Here is a 20,946-nt window from a genome sequence, read left to right on the forward strand (position 1 = left end):
AACAGAAATATCTCAACAAATTACATACGATACTCTTCAACTATAAATTATCAATCAATCAATAAATAGTATATATATAAAGTAAGATTTTTTTATCCCACGTGTCATTTTCACGTTTATTTACATTATTTTTATTATTTTTCAATTTTTTAAAATCAATATTTGATTTGGAATAAATAACTCAACAAACTTTTGATCTTATCCATTAAATATTTTACTTAACTTTTTCATTGAATTCCTAACATTTTATGTAACAGAAATAACACAAATTCCTAAAAGTTAATTTTATTTTATATGTGTTAATATTTTTACTAAATCCAATTAGTTTTATCTGTATGTGCATCTATAAATTTACGAGTATTTATAATATAATATATTTTATTATATTTGTGTGTATTTATTAAGATATTCATCCTATAATAATCCTTGATAAATTTTATTAGAGATATCATACATATAATTTTTTTATCTTCTTGAATATATCTAATTCGGGATACATGAGTTTTAATTAGTAAAAAGTAGTACTCATGAAATAATAGAAAAAAAAGAAGAAGAAACTGTAAGAAACAGCACAGAGCCCATTTTCATTTGAGAGAGTATAGAAGAAGAGTTCCGTCTAACCCAATATGTAATTCTCAGAAAACTTCCACTACAATCAGCGCGTTTCTCCCCCTCCGTCCACAAACACACATCTCGTGTAACAACCACTAAGGTAATTATTTAGGTATATTGGATTTGAGATTTTATTATTACTATTTTTTTTTGTATAACTTACATTACATGATTCATCATGCATGCATTTGGGTAAGGTATTATATTTCTGTTTTTGAAATTCACTTTTTGATACGTTCAAAATTTAGGGATTTTGGGTAGTTCTTCAATTCAAAATTGGGTTATGTTTCTTGATGAATAGGGTTTTAGTAATGGGTTTAATTTTAATAATCGATATTTGTTCTTTCTTACCTGTTAATAATTAGTGAACCAAGAATCGTATGTGTGTGTTAGTCAACTAAAAGATTTTCATTCAATAACACAAGTTTTTTTTTTCCTTTGATCAAGCATCGATGGAACAACCACCGATGGAGAAAAAGGCACGCAAAAAGATTGAATGGTTTCTATTTGGACGTCAAGTTTATTCTGCTCATAAGAAGTTGAACCCTGACTTAAGTATCTCCATCGGTGCCGTGAAGTTCGCGGCCAATATTTTAAACAACATGCTGAAGAAGCTTACCGAGGAAGCTGTAAAGATTGAATCAAATACTTTGGATGTAAAGGAGATGCATGCCGTGGTTAATCAAGTCTTTCCCGAAAAAATGGCCAAACTAGCCCACCAACATGGTTTAAATGCTGTGCCTAAAGGTAGTTGATTGATAACCTCAATGACATGATTTATTTTAGATAAGGTAGTTAATTTTATGTTTCATGACAGACGCGAAGAAGATCAGAAGAACAAAGAAGCAGAAAGTTACCAGAAATCCCAAACAAGTTGACCCACAACTCGCCCTCTCCATCGAGAATTTGCAAAAAATCCAAGACGACCTTGCAGAGGTACTCTTTTTTCTCATTTATTCATTCAACTGAAGCTATTAACTTACACAATGTTTTGATCCCCAAATTACCTTAACCTGTGTTATAAACCATGACTTTAATCCTCGAGTGAGGATTTGCTATTTCATTGTTGTTTTGATTATGAATTTGTGAGTTGTTGTGTAGCTCAATGACAAAAAATATGATCAGCTACGTGAAATTGAGCAGAAGTTAAATGAGACTATAGATCCCGTTTACATTAAGCGGGATGAGATGATCAAATCTATTCCTAACTTCTGGTTGAATGCTGTGAGTATTTTCTATCTACATGTTTTCCCTTTGCTCTTCACATTGAATCTATCTTGTGAATTTTGCTAGTATGATAGTTAAAACTGTTTTCTTTACTCCATCTTTGTTATTGTTGTGCAGTTTTTGCGTCATCCTACCCTCAAGAAAGTTATGAATGAGGAAGATCAAAAGGTTTTTCTTCTTTTCTCGCACCCACTAAAATTTCCTATTTATGTTAAGTTTTCCCTGCTGTTACATTTGGTTTCTTTGTATGATTCTGAAAATACTCAGGGCCTAATATGTGTGGACAAAAACAAAATGGTTTTGGTTCCACCCTTTTATAAAAAAAAAGGGCAACCCGGTGCACTAGAGCTCCCACATATTCAGGGTCCGGGAAGGGGTCCCACCATTTGGTGTATTGTACGCAGCCTTACCCTGTTTTACACAAGAGGCTGTTTCCAGGACTTGAACCTGTGACCTTTCAGTCACATGACAACAACTTTACCAGTTGCACCAAGGTTACCCCTCTGGTTCCACCCTTTTATATGGAATCAAAATAGTATCACTTTTACCCTTTTCTGCTTTACTTTTAATATATTCACTAAACATAAAACAAAACCCAGTTATTCTGTTTGTTGTTTTAACTTGCCTTCTGAACAAATTCCTTTGATTGCTGGTCCTGTTGGGAAACTTTAATTGATTTCCAACCCTTTATTTGATAGATATTCAAGTATTTGAGTTCTCTTGATATTAGAGCTCATAAGGATATCAAATCTGCATGCACAACATTCACTCTTGTAAGTTGCCCTTCTTTTCTCTTCCCCCTCTTCCCAAAACCCCTCTTTGTAGATGTTTTTGTTTAGTTGTATACTTCTCATTCATTGAAGATTTCTTGTTGTGAAGAATAACCAAATGTTGATTTTCTACTGACAAAAATTAAACACTAATCAATTTTCGTTCAGAAATTCAATCCCAATCCCTATTTTGAGGATTCAAAACTTTCAAAGATTTTTACCTACCTTCTAGAAGGAACAACGGATCACCCCTTAAGATGGAAAGTGGGCAACATAACTGCTACCCCCATAAGATGGAAAGAGGTCAAGGTAAGGGAATGAATTTAACTTTTCTCCCCCTATCAGCATTTATAAGTTTTACGGCCAATGTAAAATTTTGTCAAATCTACATTTCTACTTATTTGACAGCCAATGTTAAACTTTGTTGAATCTACATGACATGGATTACCTTAAACTTGCTAAAAGTAGAGGAAGAGAACAACAAACTCGAACCAGATGAGATGCATTAAAGACGAGGAGGGGAAATATTGGTCATAAAATAAGATATAGATCATAAGTTCCAAGCAGGGTAGATGAAATATGTTTTGGGTGTGATCCACAATAGTAAAGTATCACTCAAGCTTATAGGAAAAGTTACCCCACAATTATAAGACCTGTAATGTTGTATGAAATATACGATTTGAAATATGATTAGAAATACAATCATTAGATTTTATTATGTTGATTGATCCATATAGTGGACCCAACCTCGTGTGAAAGACCCTGTTGTTGTAATTTACTAACCATAATCCTTAACACGCGTAGGGAATACCTGATGGCACTGATCATGAGGAGAAAGGGAACAATCGGGCTCCTGTTGATGTCAGGTTTGTGTCTTCCATTTTTCTTCTTCTTTTCGTACATAAATATTATAAACTTTCGTACAGAAATACTATCAACAAAAAAAGCCATGTTCATGATGCATATTAGTTTCTAATGAGGTCACTTGTACTTGGCTGACCTTTATATTTTTAAACATAATGACTTATGGAATCTGAAATTTGCTCCATGTGAAATGTCTTCCACTAAGCAGTTATGTGTAAGTTTAGTTTGTGTTGGAAGAGTGCTATTATCACCACTTTCCACTGTATTATCTCTCCCTAAGCAAGCTCCAATGAATTCACTTCTCTACAGTAATCACCCCTGTTGTCAGTAATTAGTGTTATCAATAGCTGATCACAGAAAATAGCGAATTGCCGAAACTCTTCTATGTCTATGATAAATAACGGATAACATTGTGGGAAAAAATTGCTGAAATCGGATGGTGGTTGAACATAAGTCAATTGTTCTATCAAAATCTCATGTTTAAAAAAAGCATGTTGTATTAAAAATATAAAAGCTTCTATCAAAAAGGAAAAAAAGCTGGCTGAACATAAATTTAAAGAGTGACGTAATATTTTCTCAAAAGACCATTGTTCTAAACATCAAATAATTTAAAATTCCGACAAGTGATTGCTGGAAACAAAAAAAAAAAAAATTTAGCATAAAAGATTGTTCGTTGTCCTTCCCCTTCCCTATATAATCACTATTCTAATCGGAAGTTAGTGAGGCACATCCTTCAACTTCTTCTACCAGATCCCCAGTCTTCTAATTGTTCGTCTGGTTCTTCCAAGTCTAGATCATCGAACACTTCAACCACTTTCTCTTTTCCCTTCCTCAATTTAATGTTTATTCTCATCGTCAGATAGTGAGGCATATCCTTCAACTTTAGGTGAATTTCAAGCTGGAAAAATATTAGCTATAAGGGCCGAATATTGCTTCAGGCATTAGTTTCAATGTTTCTGCTTGCAGACAGCGAATGAAATTTTGGATCTGTATACTGTATATTGAATAGGTGTCTAGCAAACTGCCCAGTCATATTGCCGTTGTTTGAATCTGTTTTTTGTCTCTCAGAGCAGTGAAAACAGCGTTTTTCTGTTATTATTTCTTTGGTGTTTTTAACTTGAGACTGTATTGTGAAATATAGAACACACTATTCGCCTGCGACTTGTCAAACATGGTGCCAATTTACTTATAGTTTAGATAGCTAGTTCTTTTCAATTTACAGTTTTAGGTTAACGAGCATCATGCTTATTTTGAAATTTAAAATTTGTAGCCACTGATGCTCAGGTTCTCGATGTATAAGATGGCTGTGCATTACTCTGCTAAAACCTTTTCATGTAAAACTTAATTTCTAACCACATGATGACTTTAAGCAAGTCAGACTAAAGCAGGCAAAGCAAATGTCACGATTTTCAATTAATTGTTAGTATTTGGGAGACATGTTGTTAGAGGCTAAAGCTCCTTTTGGAAACACTTCATGGAACAAATGGTTAAATTCTTCAATTTCTTGTTCTAATGAATGCAGGTTCCTTAGTTGGTTCTGTGACTGTGAGCAGAAAGATGATATGGCTTACATTGATTACGCGGTATAATTTTTTTCCTGGTCTGCTCAAGTTGTTTCTAGATATGTGCATCCCTGTCATATTTTTCCTCCTGTCTCTTCTTGAATAATCTGAGTTTCTTTATTTTGTACTTTTTATTCTACATTAGTCCTAGTATAATATTCGCTCTAAAATGCAGGTTGCAAACATATTTGCAAATCCACTTGCTTATTTAAAAAATGTAAGTCAACTTTTAGTTTTTGTATCTTCGTTTTGATGAATACCAAATACATTTTCAGATTTCACAATCATTTGTCATTTTACTGTAATTTTTTTTCTCTTCCATTGTGTTTCTAACTGTAGCTAACTTTAATGTACAGGAGGAACCTGATGTAAAAGATGCTGATGATGAGGTAATTGAAGTTCCATTTTTCTTGGAAAAAATAAAGGTGATTAACAAAAGTTCTGGGATTACTGCTTTTAACAATTGTATGGGATCTGATAACCACTTGACCCATTCTGAATTCATAATTTTTAGTTAAAGAGTTTGGTGCAGTGATATTATCCATACTGGATCCTTGCTGAATTTATAATTTTTCAGCACTTGCACATGCTTCTCGCAGCAAATTGTGAACTGAAGTGACTGAATTGAGCTTTAATTTTCAATCCCAATCTAGTACATAGTGGAAATGTTAATATAAAAAATATGGAACATTTGGGTTTACACTGTCACCATGTGACAACATGAAGCTATAGATTGGAATCATGTTCATGATACAAAAATAAAAAATAAAGTGAACAAATGTTTAAGATGTTTGATAACATAAAAAACACTTGGGCAAGTAATCCGACTGACTGGTATTTGTACCAAGAAAGGCATTTTTAAACGAAATGAATGGTGCATAATTTGCATATTAAATTAATGATGCTACAACTTTTGAACTGATAGACTCAGAATATTTCTTGTTGGCAGGAAAAAGACGAGGATGACTATGAAGAAAAGGATGACGATAAGGGTGTTGATGAGGAAGGCAATTGAAAATGTATTGTGGTGGCGTGACCTGTTTATTTTTTATTTTCTGGTATGAGTATGTCTTAGGCTTTTGGGCGTTCAGACCATGGCTTTCTTTCAGTTAGCCTGTCAAATATTTTGTTTTTGGAAATAGTCCCTGCAGGGAGCAGGGACTATTTCCAAAAATAAAATATTTTGCAGGGACCAAAAATAACAATTTTTTTTTACAGGAACTAAAACCAAAACGAGACATATTTGCAAGGACCAAAACCATATTTAGCCTATTTTTTAAAAATCGTGATCTTTATAATTATATATTAAGAAATAATAATCAATATATATTTCTTTCAAGTATTTTACATACGTATAAGCTTTATTATAAAAAATTTGTTTGTGTGTATTTCAACTGAATCGCAACCTGAATTTCAATAATTTCGTGCATCCGTATCGTATAGCACCCGACCCGATCACCCGACCCGTACTGCATATTCATACTTCATAAGGCCAACCACGTGGATCAAACAACCTGATTATGCCATGTGAAATAAACCAACTCAAAAGATTATTGAAATCTAACTCTCTTTTCGTGGGAAATTGCATTTCACCCTTTTAAAATTGTTCATTCTCTAAAAAGTATCTAACATAAATTATCTCACGTTGGACATTTTTCACCATAAGTTAACTCACGTATGCACAAAAGCAAAAGAGGAATGAGGAAAAACAAAAGAAAGAAGAGCAATTTTCCTTTTCGTGCCACACTTAAATTTTAATACACTATCAAAAAACACATAAGTAAGAAATCCTTTGAGAATGCAACTTCTTTCTTTAATCTTTGTTCATGCTTCTGTGTAAAAGAGTAAAGAAGGTGCAGGGGAAAAACGAGACACTAATTACAATTGCTACCTCCTTTTTTTTATAAGGAACAATTGCACACATCAAATTAGAATTTAGCACACTAAACCTCACAAAACGGACCAACGTGAATAAAGTCATAAACAAATAAAAATATAGATAGGTAAGCAAATACTCCAAGTTCTAGTTCAAACGACTAAATGATATAGTTACTACTACTTACATTGAAGACTGCTAAATTGTAACTTAACACATTATATAGGCCCTTGGATAATATTAGTTTTTTTATCTTGTAATGTTCAATGTTCCTGATTCTCATAGTTTGTAAAACTATAGCATTTTTCATTTTTTTTTTTTTTAAAGTTAAAAGTATATCTTTCTTGCATAAGCTCTCCTCGTAGGCCAAAGAAGTTGACAAGATTGCAAGTTCTAAGGCGTGATGAAAGGCAGTGTGGAACACAATTGAAAATTGTCGTTCCTACATTAAAGGTTGTTAGGAAACACCACAAATTTACCAATATAACTTCATCGACAGTTGACTGCCGATGAATTTTGACTGGCGGTAGTTAACGACCGATGAAATTTGAGGTTAAATTTATCATTTAATTGTGTTTCTTAGCATTGCGTGAAGTGTGAAAGGCAATTTTCAAAGAAATTTGGATCAATCCAATTTTCTGTCATCTTTAGATCATATTTCCTTGAACAACGTCGGTGCTAAAAGTGGACATGAAATAAAAGTACATAAGAATATTGCTTTTTTCACATGTGTTTTTTTGAAAAATACGATTTTGCCCCCAAACGGTAGTTAACTACCGTTGGTTTCTATCAGGTGGTAGCTAATTACCGTTGTGATATTTCTAAAACCAATACATCCCTACCTCTTATTCATCCATCACCTACACATAAAAAAAAACCCTAAAATAATCCCCCCCGCCCCCCCCACGACAAATTTTTGTTTCAAATCATTGAAGAATGATTGCTAGAAGGTTTCATAAACTTCTGTGAAGTTCAACATGTCTCAAGATGCACAAATTAAAGCTCATGTTCGATAATCTGCTTTCAAGAAGACAATTAAAGTTTTCTTAACTCCGACTGATACAATCGATGAGTTGAAGACACAACTTAACAAATACTTTGTGTATCTTGGTGAAAATTGTAACAGCCCGATTTTCGTTAGAATTATTTTATTGAGTGTTTATTTGTGCTTGTGTGTGATTATTTATCATTGGGTGTATTTTCATGAGTTTTCGCGTTAGAAGGGTAATTTAGTCATTTTGGACCCAGGGGTATTTTGATCATTTTACGAGCAAGGGTAAAATTAGTAATTTTGGTGAGAATTATTTTAGTGTTTAGTGAGAACCATTATTTTGCTAAGTTACTAGTGTAGTCATTAGTATTTTACCGTTTAGTGACTGTTGTTAGTATTTAACCGTTAAGTGATCATTAATAGTATTTTACCGTTGTGAGTGTAGAAATATTTTAGAATTGAGTTGGAGTGGGTTAAGTCCATTGAGGATTTAGGGTTAAACCCATTAGAGAAATAGCCTATATAAGAGTTGTCTTAAGAGAAAATCTCATTTATTTTTCATTACATAAGATATTTTGAGAGAGGTAGAGAAAGAAAGTGAAGGAGAAGACGAAAAAGGGTTAGAGAAGAAGAAGCTTGAAGATTCAAGAATTGGTAGAGATCCTAGGAGCTAAAGTGAAGCTTGGGCGAGGAATTGGTGATAATTAAGGTAAGGGGGTTAGAATTCAATCATAATCATTTTAGTGTAATTTTTCCATTATTGTATGATTAAATGATTAATTGTTCATAAATGATAAAATTCGTGCTCTAATTATGATGATATGTTTGAATGCATGAAATTGGTGATAATTGAATTGTTGTTGGTGAAATTTCAAGTTCAAAGTATGAGAAAGTGATATATGTTGAAATATGCTCAAATTGATGAATTATGCTATGTTGTTGTTGAATTATGATAAGAATCATGTTCAATTGACGTTGTTGTTGATGATTCATGGCTTGAGTGTTCATAATTCATGATTTGTTAATGAGAAATGAGTTGTTGTTGATGGTTTTGTAAAATTGGTGAATTGGTTCAAATGTCAATGGTTTTCATGTTTGTTGTGTTCTTGTGAATCAATTTAGTTATGTTGACCTGTAAACAACCTCTGGAAACACGTTTGGGCATTGGGAGATCAAAATTGAGAATTTTGGGTGAAAAAGGGTTGAAACCCGTAACATCTTTTCTGCAGAACTATGACTGCTCGCTTAAGCGAGCGCTAAGTGAACGTTCATAATGAGTTCTTGGGCTTGGTTGCTTAAGCGAGCCAGAAGCGACCAGTAAGCGAGCAATTATGGTAGCTACTGGAACCAAAAGAACGTTAAACAAAAAGCAACATTCTCACATAAATCAGGTTTGTACATGTCAATCACATTTTTTTTCCATTCTATCATCACTAATTAAGTATTAAGTATCATATACAAACCTGATCAATTTCAAAACGTAGAGAAGATACATGCTTTCAACAGAAAATAACAATGGTGGCAATCAATGTCAGCTCTAGTCAAGTTTCTCAAGCAAAAGTTCTTCCACTTGTTACAGGTAAGAGACTCCCAAGAACCAAAGGCCACATTAAATGTGTGTAAATCCTTAAGAATATGACATCAAGATAGAAACAACATAAAATCTCAAAGTTTTGGGAACAAAATATATCTCAAACAAAGGGTTTTGAGAAAAGGAAGTACAATTGAAGAAAAACCCTTCTCCACACTTAACGTCATGTCATCAATTTATTTTATGACGTGATACAATGAGACTTTAAAAGCTCAGTTTCACTAGTACAAAAAAAACACTTTTTAGAATCGTGCTTAAGTCGGTTCGCGCTTCCACCCGTCTTAAGAAGTGACGCGGTGGCAGTTTCTCAATTCTTTCAAACTTTCGTAAGGCAGTTATCTATTTACCCGACTTAACATCGATATCGACCGGTTGACTTAAGAAGTTGTTTGTTTGACCAGTTGACTTAAGAAGTTGTTTTATTAAGTCTGGTCATATCGACCACCCGACCTAAGAGTTTTTTTTATCGAGACACTAAACTCACGTGATTGGCCACTCAAATAACAAAATTAATTTACAAAAAAGATATTTATCTGTTTCACAGATCTCAAACCATTATCTTTGTTTCAAAAAATTTGAGCTACCTTCATTCATTCCAAATGACGTAGATAGTAACCAACTAGATCACTTGAAAGCAATTACGAACGTCATGTTTAAACATATGTGAACCATCAAAATGTTGAGCGTTGCATATGTCAGATGAAAATCCCCAACTAATGAAGAATGAACGTCCAAACACTGCGGAAAAAATCACTTTGTACACATGACATAACATTGTCTATGAAACATTCAATAACCGCAAATTTATCAACCATTTATAAAAACTATATGTATCATTCATTTGTATTAGGCCGAAACAAAATATCGAACAGATTGTGGACAACCCTCTCAGAATTGGTAAAAGTTTGTAGTACATTGTATTTTACATTTGTAACTAGTTTAATTTGAATTTATCATGAAAATTTGTTGTTTGGATTCGATAGGTACCATGTTTTTGGGTAATGGTATCAGAGCAATAATCCTCGAAAAAATATTTATGGGTTCGAACCACCTTGTATGATACATGCTTGTGTGTAATTGAATGGTTGCAATTGTTATTTTTAAAAATTGGTTGTAAAATAAATGTTTGTCACTCTTGTGAAATGTTTTAATAATACTCTTGTAAAATAAATTGGTTGTCTTGCTTTGATGTCATGTAAAGAACCAATTCAAACTAATAAAATTGGTTCAATTTTCGTCAATGATCGAGTTCAAACCAAATTAAACCTATCCAACTCAATCTATGTTGATCAAATACTAGTTTCACGTCACTCAAAATCGATCATGTGAGACCCAAACTTAACAATTAATTTTTCTTTTTATTATTATTATTATTATTATTATTATTATTTATTTTATTTCATACTATGGCAGTAATTTTATTTTTTGAAGGAAACTATGTTAGTAATGTTATCTGAAAATAAATACGTTGTGTTAATGTGTTTTTTAATGATTATATATAATTCCTTCAAAAAGAATGATTATATATATATTTTTTCAGTGGAGTTTGATTGCTTTTTATTTTTATTTTATTTTTTGTGGTGGTCAGGTTTGAATCTTGGATCTTGTATATTTTATGCATTGTTTATACCAACTGAGTTAAGTTTACGATGACATTTTGATTGCTTGTTTTAATCGTATACGAAATTTAATGAAAAAAGTTGATTTTTTTTTTAAGATTTTAAAATTAAATTTTTTAAAATATCAATCCATTTGTGAATTGAACTAAATCATTTCAACATGTTTCCATTCGTTCGTTTCAAATTTCGTGAAAAAAGAAATTCAAAAACTGAATTAAAACAATAACAATCACTTTTTTAGTGGTTCAACTTTTTTTCTTCAAAAAACTGTGCACTTTTGCTTTTCTAGGTGATGCACTTTGAGGAAGTGAAGAAAGACACATGCGATGCAACACTATCACTCAAGGAATAAAGATAATTAAGGCCACGCGTCAAATTTTTACTCATCTTCTATAGGTTTAAACATGTTTTATTAAGTCCCGTAAGATGCTGATCTTATGGGCTTTAAACATGTTTTATTTTCTTAATTAGTCCCTATTTTGTATTGTTTTAAAAATTGAATCGAACTTTAAACTGATAAAGATCGATAAATCATAACTATATTATTTTAAATCGTTCAAAATTAAATGAAATTACAATTGTAGTGCTCAAATAATTGAACCGTAGATATAACAGTTCGTGGTTCAACCTGATTGATTATGTTTGATTTTAAAAGATTGCTATTTGAGGTTAGTGAGAAGTAACAACACTTAATTAAATAAATTGAATATAATTTCATTTATCTATCTTTCCTTTCTTCATGACCAAGACATTCCTTTAATCAAGCTAGCTAGTGGTGTGTGTATTTTTATCAATGGAAAAAGAATGACCAAACAATACAAGAAAAACTAGACTCTTAGGTGTTGAACACTAAAGACATCAACCAAGATAGAAGAACAGTGAGTCAAACGTTACAAATCAAAAAACTTTGGAAACTAATCAAATATTTACAAATACTACATCAAAGGTCTATTTTATGTGTTATGCAATATATACATGAATGATGTTTTTGTTGTCATCTATGACACACTGTTACACACACTAAATATAGACTTATATCGAGACTAGATATCACTAATAATTTACAAAAATAAGTAATTGAATGTAAATATATGTAAATCGTGCTAGGGTTGGATAAGTTGTTATCATAGATAGTGAGGTAAGGATGGTAGAGGTTGAAATGAATTATGTGGCAAAGAGATTTGCTCCCCCATTCTTCATCATTCTCTTGAACTCATTAAAATTGACATTACCATCTCCATCCATATCAACTTTCCTAATCATCTCTTTACACTCTTCAATCTTATTCCCTTCACTTAATCCCAAAGAACAAAGTACCAAAGCTAGCTCCTCCACTGAAATTAACCCATCATTATCTTTGTCAAACACATCAAAAGCCTCCTTTAAATTAGCCTCTAATTCTTCCAATTCATCTTCCTTACTACCAACACCACCTTCTTTCTCTCCTTCACCTCCTCCCATAAACTCACTAGTCAACAAACAAAACTCATCAAAATCAATCAACTCATCTCCATTAGAATCAAACTTGCCAACAATATCATCAATCTCTTTCTCATCCATGAAGATTCTTATGTTCCTTAATGATTCCTTCAACTCTTGCTTTGTTATGAATCCATCACCATTCTTGTCGAAAGTCGAAAACACTTTTTTGAGTTCTTCCTTCCCATAATTAGCATCCTTTTCCAACTTGGTCGTTGTAACCAAGTTGGTTTTACTAACATTACTATTGTTAGTGGGAAAAATGATTTGAAGAAAAGCACGAATTTTGTTGGTAGGTATGTAAAAGATTATATTTATGAGGCCAGCAATGAAAAGAACCGCTAGCAAAAGTGTAGCAAGAACCATGTTTTGGCCAAAAATATTAATATTACAAACAAGAGATGAAGGATAAGGAAGAAGAGGATGAGGAAGGTAGCAAGGAACTAGATAGATATTAGAATAACATAAGGAGATAATGAAGAGTATACAAAACTTTGTATGCTTTTTAGTTTTCTTGGTTGATGTTTTTTTAATTTGATAATAATAAAGTTCCTATAGTAAAAAAGAAGTTTATGCAGGTTTGGTGGTGGTGCTTTTTTTATCCCCACAAACCGCGTGAGCTGTGATTTTTTTCTCTTTCAATTCAAGACAAGACAAGATATGTAAATCTCAAAGATTAAGGAATCCCAAAACTTTAAATAAGGACCAATTATTGTTGCGATGTCACTAGTCTTGTCTTGACTAAACATTTAACGTTGCCAAAAACTGAACTTTGAGAGTGTGTGTATTAATATTGTGATGTAACGACGTAGCGAAGTCAAATTACTAAAATAAATTTAAGTGATAGTATTATTCTTCATAAATCACAACGTGGTATAAATTCTTTAAAAAAAAATATATAAGTTGTTGGGTCATAAGGGAAGTTCTAAAACGGCGCTAAATCATTATATTAGGTTAAGACCTAAGAGCAGTTACGCTAATATATCAAATATCACATATTGCTCAAAACCTTAGTCCATTTAGTATACAAGCAGTCCATCTCATTTATTTGATGCTCAACTCCATTTTGTATTCAAAAAGAGACTTTTAAAGTTCCACTTAATACACCAATAATCTCCCATGTAAGTGTGAATCCATTCAAACATCTTGATATGCTCCACATCAAATGAATTTTTTTGAGAAATGATATATGTACATCCACTTTTTAACAATTTTTTGATAACTTTCTCTCTCATACTCACATTATATTCTTAATCTCTCTCTTCCTTTTTCTCTCTCTATTGTTTTGGACCAATAGAAATTGAATAAATAAAAGTTGTCATCAAAGTTGTTAGATATAGTTGTACAAATATCACAACTCATTCATTATATACACTTACACTACTGTTGACAATACACATCAACGAGACATATCTAACCACCATTATTTTTTTTTGAAAAAGCCAAAATGAAATTATATAACAATGCAGTCCCTAACGCACAAAGTGTGCTATAGATACTACAACAGGAACCAAGAGTTACAACAAAACAACCAACCCAACAGAGTTACATCAGCCTATACCCAAACACACAAGAGGGCATGACCACCACTGCTGAGTACCAAACACAAAAGTAGCTTTTTTAGCTTTCAACCAAGTTAAGGACAACATCTTGACCTTGTCTAACAAACGGGAAATGAGAGTTATTACATTATTAAACAGACGATTATTTCGTTCATTCCACACAACCCAGGCACAGAGAAGCCAAATAAGTTGCATAAAAGAACGTCTAGACTTAGCACCACCTGTCAAATAAGTAAACTGAAGAAAATGGTCAGATAAATTATCAGCATCCACCCCCGAGCAACCAATCCAACCACGCACCATATGCCAAAGCGAACCAAAAGTGTTACACAACAAGAATAGATGTTGGGCCGTTTCCGGATGACCGCATCCAGCGACACATAAGGACATGTCATTCGATAACACCCGTCGAGCAATCAAATTAGTCTTCGTCAGTAAACGATCCTGGAGGAATCTCAATGCAAAAACTGAAATCTTCAAGGGAACCTGTTTGTGCCACACCAACTCCGCATCAGTAGTCGCACCAGAGTGGTCCTGAGAGGTTAGCACATGATAAGCACCACTAACAGTGTATCCATCTGACGGAGCAGGAAACCAAACCTATCTATCTGAAACATTCGGAAACAAAAGAACATCAAGAAGTAAAGCCCTACACTCCGCTAACATCTCCTCCTTCCACTGCCACAAACGACGTCTCCACCTCCACATAACTCCCGGCTGCTCCGAATCAACAGAAAACAAGTCTGCCACAGACATGAACTTATTCTCTGTTAACTCAAACAGTCTACAAAAACGAACACAAAAAGGAACATCCCCTAACCACCTATCAAACCAAAACAACGTATCATCTCCATCTCCAACCTTCTAGCCACATGATCAACAAACCACCATTATTAAAAAAACTTTCGATACAAATAATCGGTCGTCTCTAATCAAACCATCGGCTAGTATCACTATAGGATGGGTCCTAAAACAACGATGAATCATCATATTGGTTTATAGCAATCACAAAAGTAGATTAGTGTAACAACAAACATAATAAAGTATAAACAATAAAATCTGAGTTTCAACTTGTTCAAAAAAATAATCTGAATTTAATCAAACTTCGAAACTTTTAATACAACTGGTAAACTAGTATTAAAAGAATACATAAATAAATAGAAATTCACTAATTTTATGAATGTAACTTTCATTTTAAGGACAACCACCTTCTACATGAGAAATTCTAATATGGTCACGAGATCAAAGAAAAAGTGTTTGGTCACACACACATAAAAAAATATTTTTTTAATAATAAGAAGGAAATTGATAAAAAAGATGATTGAATATTTTGAGGAAAATCTTTTTATGTGTGTGTGTCCAAATATTATTGATTTGATCTTGTGATCATGAAAGAATATCTCCTTCTACATCAGATGTCTCATGAACAATCGTCACAAATAAAATAATTGTAGCTACAACTTTCTTATTATTACTTCTTTATTCACTTTTTTATTTTTTTTATTTTTAAGAAACTTTATTATTCACTTATCCCTTTAAAGAGGAAAAAATATAGTACTAAAAAGTTTTACTTCTATTCTCACGGCACCCTCTCCTTTATTCTTTGAATTATTTCTTAATATCCTTTGTAGTTGCAACTTTTGTATTCTTAATTCATTATTCACTCTACTAATTAAAAGAAGAAAGTTGTAGGTACAAAGGATATATTGAATGTTGTCAGAAAATTCTAATATATTATCATACCAAATCAAGACATCATACATAACACAAACAAATTTAGCGCAATATTAATTTCACACAGGAAAAGTAAAAAAAAAAAAAAAGGATAATAGACAAACAATAATCGACATCCAGTTAAAATCTAAATGTACACATCCATAACATTGTGACCAAGTAAACACTCAGACAAATTTGAACCATGATATCCTTGATGTTAAATAACATCATCAGTCATCGTATGTGATTCAGTTTGTAAGAAGTTGACAAATACATCGCGTAAGGGCGTGAGTTCAAGTTTTGCGGTTGGTTCAACCGGTATAAGGACATAAGTTCAAGATTCGCATCAAGCGTAAGGACTTCATTCTTAACATAGTTGGATTCATCAATAACAGTTACTATAATTAACATTTTGTTATCCAATTTTGAATAAGTTTCACTGCATCAAATTGTTTGTATTTTGTGATTTCTAACTGTCAAATTGTCCTTACACTTCCCTCTTGAAAATGAAAACTGTTGGCAAAGGTAATGTTTCATTCATCTTAACTGTTTTAGTTCCCTTTTTTTTAGATAACGAAGAGAGTTGTAGTAAAAGAGTGGCAATTCATTCACAATTTTTTTCCCTTTTATTTGAAGAAGAAGAAAAGATAAGAAGTCTAATTAAAAAACATCAGAAGAGAATGTAACTAAAGTATTGTGCAATCTCTTGGATTTAATTAGCATGATTAAGTCACTAAATTAAGAACCATATGTCGAATTAAAATTAGCCACAAGAAAAAATCACCATAGAGCAAACAAACATACTAGGACAGAACAAGGGATATGCCTACATCAACCAACCTCTAAACTGCAATTGAGACAAAGTGATATCGCATTTTTAACCACTTTGGTTTAACCAGCTTTTTCTCGGTAGGTTTTCGTTCTTCGGAAGCAAGTGATTGATGTGTTGCAGGCTCAAGAGGCACCACCTTGATCATTAGCAACATCCATCCAAACCCTTCAAGGACATCACCCCTTCTAATAAGTAAGGGCCATCATGGTTGCTATCACCTAAGTATATACCATTCATACCAAGTTAATATATCATAGAGCTTAGAGAATCTGAGTTCAAACATCGTGTAAGAGAAAATACTAACATAACTAATATATTAACATTTGCCGGTAATAGAATAAAATATGGAAGTTACGACACTGAAATAAAATAACGGGATTCAGTTTTAACATCATTGTTGTATAGTAGTAACATGCAGCAATTTCTTGGAAAGTACACAGAAATCAGGACTGACTCAAAATATGTAGGCGTAAAGATAAATTAACAACAAATATAGCAGCATTATCTACTTGAAAGGAAATTTCAAGTGTGCATTAACAAGAAGAGTTTAAGATACTTGTTAGAAGAAAGAATAACCACACAGTCAGAGCCAACATAATTGGTTAGTTAAATTGCTAGGGTATGAGTTTGATATCATCTATAAGGTAAGGGCTTCGAACGGTGGCAGATGCATTGTCAAGGAAGTATGAAGATCCTGAGTTACATGTGTTGTCAGAAGTGCTTAATAGAATTCTAAAAACCTATTTAAGATACTTTGCTTTGAACAGTCGCATTCTAGTCAAATTCTAGGTGCTTAATAGAAGTGTTTTTACTTTTCATATCTAAAGCTATCACTGTACAGAACAATAGTTCTAACAGAAATGTTGACAAAGGAATGAACATCAATCAGAAAGCATTTCCCACTAGATAGACATGAACAACTGAACATGTATCATAAATCAAACTATAAAATCACAAAGTGAGACATTTCTGGAAAATAATCCTTCTCACACAAGGAACTCACCTTTTGAAACATCATATGAAAAGTACACAATGGCACCAGGACAAAATCCAGCAGTATAGAAATCCTGTGAAACATCTTTGATCAGCTTCTTTTTGGGCGTAGTCGTATCTGCATAATAAAAAGCACATGTGATTCGTTTAAGTTCAGTGCGCAATAAAATCAAATTTCAACACTTGTGAGATAAGTTAAAAGTTGCAGGATATAACATGCTTACATAAATCAAATGGCTTCTCTGGTTGTGCAATCACTTTATTGAGTAGATCAACTAAACTTTGGATAGTTTCTGATGGATTAAATGTAGCTTCCAACGTGTGATTATCAGGAAAACGAACTCTAATTATAGCCTAAAAAACAAGATCAAACCAAATGATAAGATAAGATTACCCCTTGTTGATTTTGTCAATATATATAAATCAGAAAAATCTAATTACCTTGGTTATCCTTGGCCTGCAAGCTGCGACTTCTGCTTCTCTAAGATTTCGAGTCTTCAAAACTTTATCTATACATATAATGCATCATTTAAATAACAATGTCATGAAGGGGATATTTAAAGGACACATCCCTTGACAACAACTATATCTAAACTATAGAGTCATCTATTCATCAAATACAAGGATGAGGATCAATTTTACCTTCCTTTTTAGTAGACAAGAGTTTGTAATAATCATTATCAGTCAACTCATAGAACTCATCGGTCTCGTCTTCTTTCGAAATAAATACCAACAACACATATAAACATAATCAAGAAAGATACATTAGAAAGATTATATCTACAAACTTGAAATTATAAATGCTCGTTTATCGGAGGGCTTAAAAACCGTCAAAGCTAACTTGCTATTACCTTTGTTTGTTGTAGAATTTTGTGATGGAGAAAGTGAAGATGTTTCAAAAACATGAATCTCTCGTCCAAATCTTTCATTCATCGCTGCAACTGTAGCCTGTTGCCGTAAAGCACAATAGAGAAAAAAATCGTTAAATGCAGTAAAGGATTTAGGGCAAGAAACACAATGAATAACCTATTTCTTGTGAAAGAATTTCAAGATATCAGAAAAAGAGGAACCTAAAGAATTAATTTATCAAAGAAAATCCAGTGCTGAAACTTGAAAGTGAATCATTCTTCAAAACCAATGTTCAATCAAATCAACAAAAAGGTTGGATTCTTCAACAATCACCCTTTAACACATCATCAATGTTGATTCACAAATAAAATCAAATAAACATGAAAAAAAAAATATGATACCGTGGAATAAAGCTGGGTTAATCTTCTCCTTTTGGATGTTAGAGGAAAAGTGACTGACATTATGATTATGATCAAAGGGACTGAAGAAGGAAGAGAAGAAGAAGAATAACTGGCTTGTAGAGATTCAAAATAACGCGGGACTGATATACATGTGGGGTTAAGATGAATATTTAGGTAGAATAAGCACTTTTTTTCCGTACAAGATAGATTAAGTATTATCCTCTAAAAAAAAGGATAGAGTAACTATTATATTTCCGATTATATTATCTCGACCATATCAACACAAAGATTGAGTTTATTTGTAAAATAGATGATCAATTTATGAACCATACTAATCATTCTAACATCCATCATTGTATTTTAGATCATTGTTAATTATTCCCACCTTGTCCTAGTTGAAAATTCGATTTTCGGACTACCTGATCAAATTACTTTGAAACTTTTCCATAAAATTAGAAAATAATCAAGGATTGAGACTCTCGCATATGGGAGTTCCTATGTGATTCTGCCCCTCAAAATCCAAAATTTCATCTTTAAACGCTTTTTTTTCTTTCAAAATTTTCATATTATTAGAAAAATCCAAAAAAAATTGCATTAGTTTTAATTGAATTTCAGAATTTTTTAGTGATATTTTTATATTTTTTTTATTTGATATGTTTTATCATTTTTTACTTTGTCTTTTGGTTGTTTTTAAAAGCGAAATTTGCAACATTTGAAATGAAAGAAATTTTGATGGCTATTTATATATAAACATATTTCAGATTCTATTATCCAAACACATCCGATAGAATTTGAAACTATATGGGCATTTTTGTTAAAAAAAAATAAGACGCACGAAAAATTGATACGATGGAAAAAGTAATAATCTAAAAGTTACTTGATACACACCTCAATTTGGGTCGCAACTCTAAATCATAAGTTGCTATGTGTAAAATTTGATTGGATGTAACTCTCAATCAACTTTTTTTAACCAAATGAACAACTTTGAGGGGCTATTGAGCAAACCATCAACACTTTTACCCCTACCATTTTCTTAAAAATTACATCCTCTAAATTTTTCATTTTCAATCAGAAAAATAAAAAGAAATTATTGTTTTCCAATACGGATGGATAATTTGTGCAAGAGATTTAAAAGTGTATAGGATGAAAATGAAACTTCGGATATAAGAAATTTGTTTTATAACACAATTCCATTGCTCATAGACCCCTTAAATACAAAAATAAAAAAAATACTCATCTCAATTCAAAACTCCCGATCGCCGGCCGTAGTTCCAGAGTTGAGTGTCGTCGAATCCCTCAAAAGCTATACTACCGATCCAAGATTGGGAGTTATGACCCGATCGATCCACCTTAAAACATAATGTAAAAGTCGAACACTAACATAAGGCTACGTTTGGTATTATTAGACATTCCACACTCAAACACAACACATACTAAAACACATTCAAATTCAACACATTAACACAAATTCATACCCATTCAAACTAAAACTCATTCAACATTCAACCAAATTTGTAATAAACATACATACAGGACGCGTTCCAAATACCAATATAAATAGTTTGTGACATAAATGTTGTGATATTAATATACCAATATACATCAGAGTCACCAGAATCAGGTGGAAACATTAAAATACATGAAGAAAATAATTTAACTATTATTGAGTCGCATAGTCTGCATAAGCTGAATACTTAATTCTCCTACGCCTCACTCAATACTAGATGGACAAATCCATTTCTTGGGCAATCTGATAATTTTATTGTTATTGTAATCTGATAATTTATTTTTTATATGGAACATAATTCATCGTTACAGAACCAACTTAAAAGATGAACTTATCTTAGATTTACGTTTTCCAAATGTTCCATAACCCTCAAAGTTGAGAGATATGTTTTCCTCTATTTTCATTCTCAATTGTAGCCGGTTAGCCAGTACTCTAATTTGGAACCTAAAACTTGGCATCAATGCTACCTAAATTTAACTTGTGATTATGTATGAA

The 20,946-nt window shown here is 32.3% G+C and overlaps 4 protein-coding genes across 7 annotated transcripts; 1 reads left to right on the plus strand and 3 right to left on the minus strand.

The window, feature by feature from the left end:
• The first annotated feature begins 541 nt into the window (after nt 1-541).
• LOC11441235 (NAP1-related protein 2) lies at nt 542-6,125 on the plus strand. 4 transcript variants are annotated; one of them, XM_013602645.3, is made up of 12 exons: nt 543-712; nt 1,060-1,359; nt 1,430-1,548; nt 1,714-1,836; nt 1,957-2,007; nt 2,538-2,612; nt 2,778-2,918; nt 3,414-3,475; nt 4,996-5,056; nt 5,211-5,252; nt 5,392-5,460; nt 5,985-6,125. In XM_013602645.3, the coding sequence occupies exons 2-12, from the start codon at nt 1,065-1,067 to the stop codon at nt 6,048-6,050; spliced, it is 1,104 nt and encodes a 367-aa protein (XP_013458099.1). In that variant the 5' UTR covers nt 543-712; nt 1,060-1,064; the 3' UTR covers nt 6,051-6,125. The 4 variants fall into 4 exon arrangements, with proteins under 4 accessions (XP_039689263.1, XP_013458099.1, XP_003609393.1 ...); XM_003609345.4 differs by having other exon boundaries at nt 5,392-5,424; XM_024782454.2 differs by lacking the exon at nt 2,538-2,612.
• Nucleotides 6,126-11,991: 5,866 nt separating this feature from the next.
• On the minus strand, nt 11,992-13,134 carry LOC11440276 (calmodulin-like protein 7). Its single transcript, XM_003609346.4, has one exon. The coding sequence runs from the start codon at nt 12,955-12,957 to the stop codon at nt 12,277-12,279; it is 681 nt and encodes a 226-aa protein (XP_003609394.1). The 5' UTR covers nt 12,958-13,134; the 3' UTR covers nt 11,992-12,276.
• Nucleotides 13,135-14,141: 1,007 nt separating this feature from the next.
• Nucleotides 14,142-14,909, minus strand: LOC112420946 (uncharacterized). The gene is made up of 2 exons (XM_024780795.1): nt 14,769-14,909; nt 14,142-14,687 (listed from the first exon to the last, which is right to left on the minus strand). Exons 1-2 carry the CDS (start codon nt 14,907-14,909, stop codon nt 14,142-14,144), a joined length of 687 nt encoding a protein of 228 aa, XP_024636563.1.
• A 1,662-nt stretch (nt 14,910-16,571) lies between these two features.
• LOC112420996 (plant UBX domain-containing protein 1) lies at nt 16,572-19,072 on the minus strand. Its single transcript, XM_024780883.2, has 7 exons — nt 18,945-19,072; nt 18,546-18,642; nt 18,337-18,408; nt 18,136-18,203; nt 17,919-18,048; nt 17,705-17,812; nt 16,572-16,919 (listed from the first exon to the last, which is right to left on the minus strand). The coding sequence occupies exons 1-7, from the start codon at nt 19,002-19,004 to the stop codon at nt 16,846-16,848; spliced, it is 609 nt and encodes a 202-aa protein (XP_024636651.1). The 5' UTR covers nt 19,005-19,072; the 3' UTR covers nt 16,572-16,845.
• Between the last annotated feature and the right edge of the window lie 1,874 nt (nt 19,073-20,946).

This window comes from Medicago truncatula, chromosome 4, assembly GCF_003473485.1.
Source record: "Medicago truncatula cultivar Jemalong A17 chromosome 4, MtrunA17r5.0-ANR, whole genome shotgun sequence".
Taxonomy (NCBI): domain Eukaryota; kingdom Viridiplantae; phylum Streptophyta; class Magnoliopsida; order Fabales; family Fabaceae; genus Medicago; species Medicago truncatula.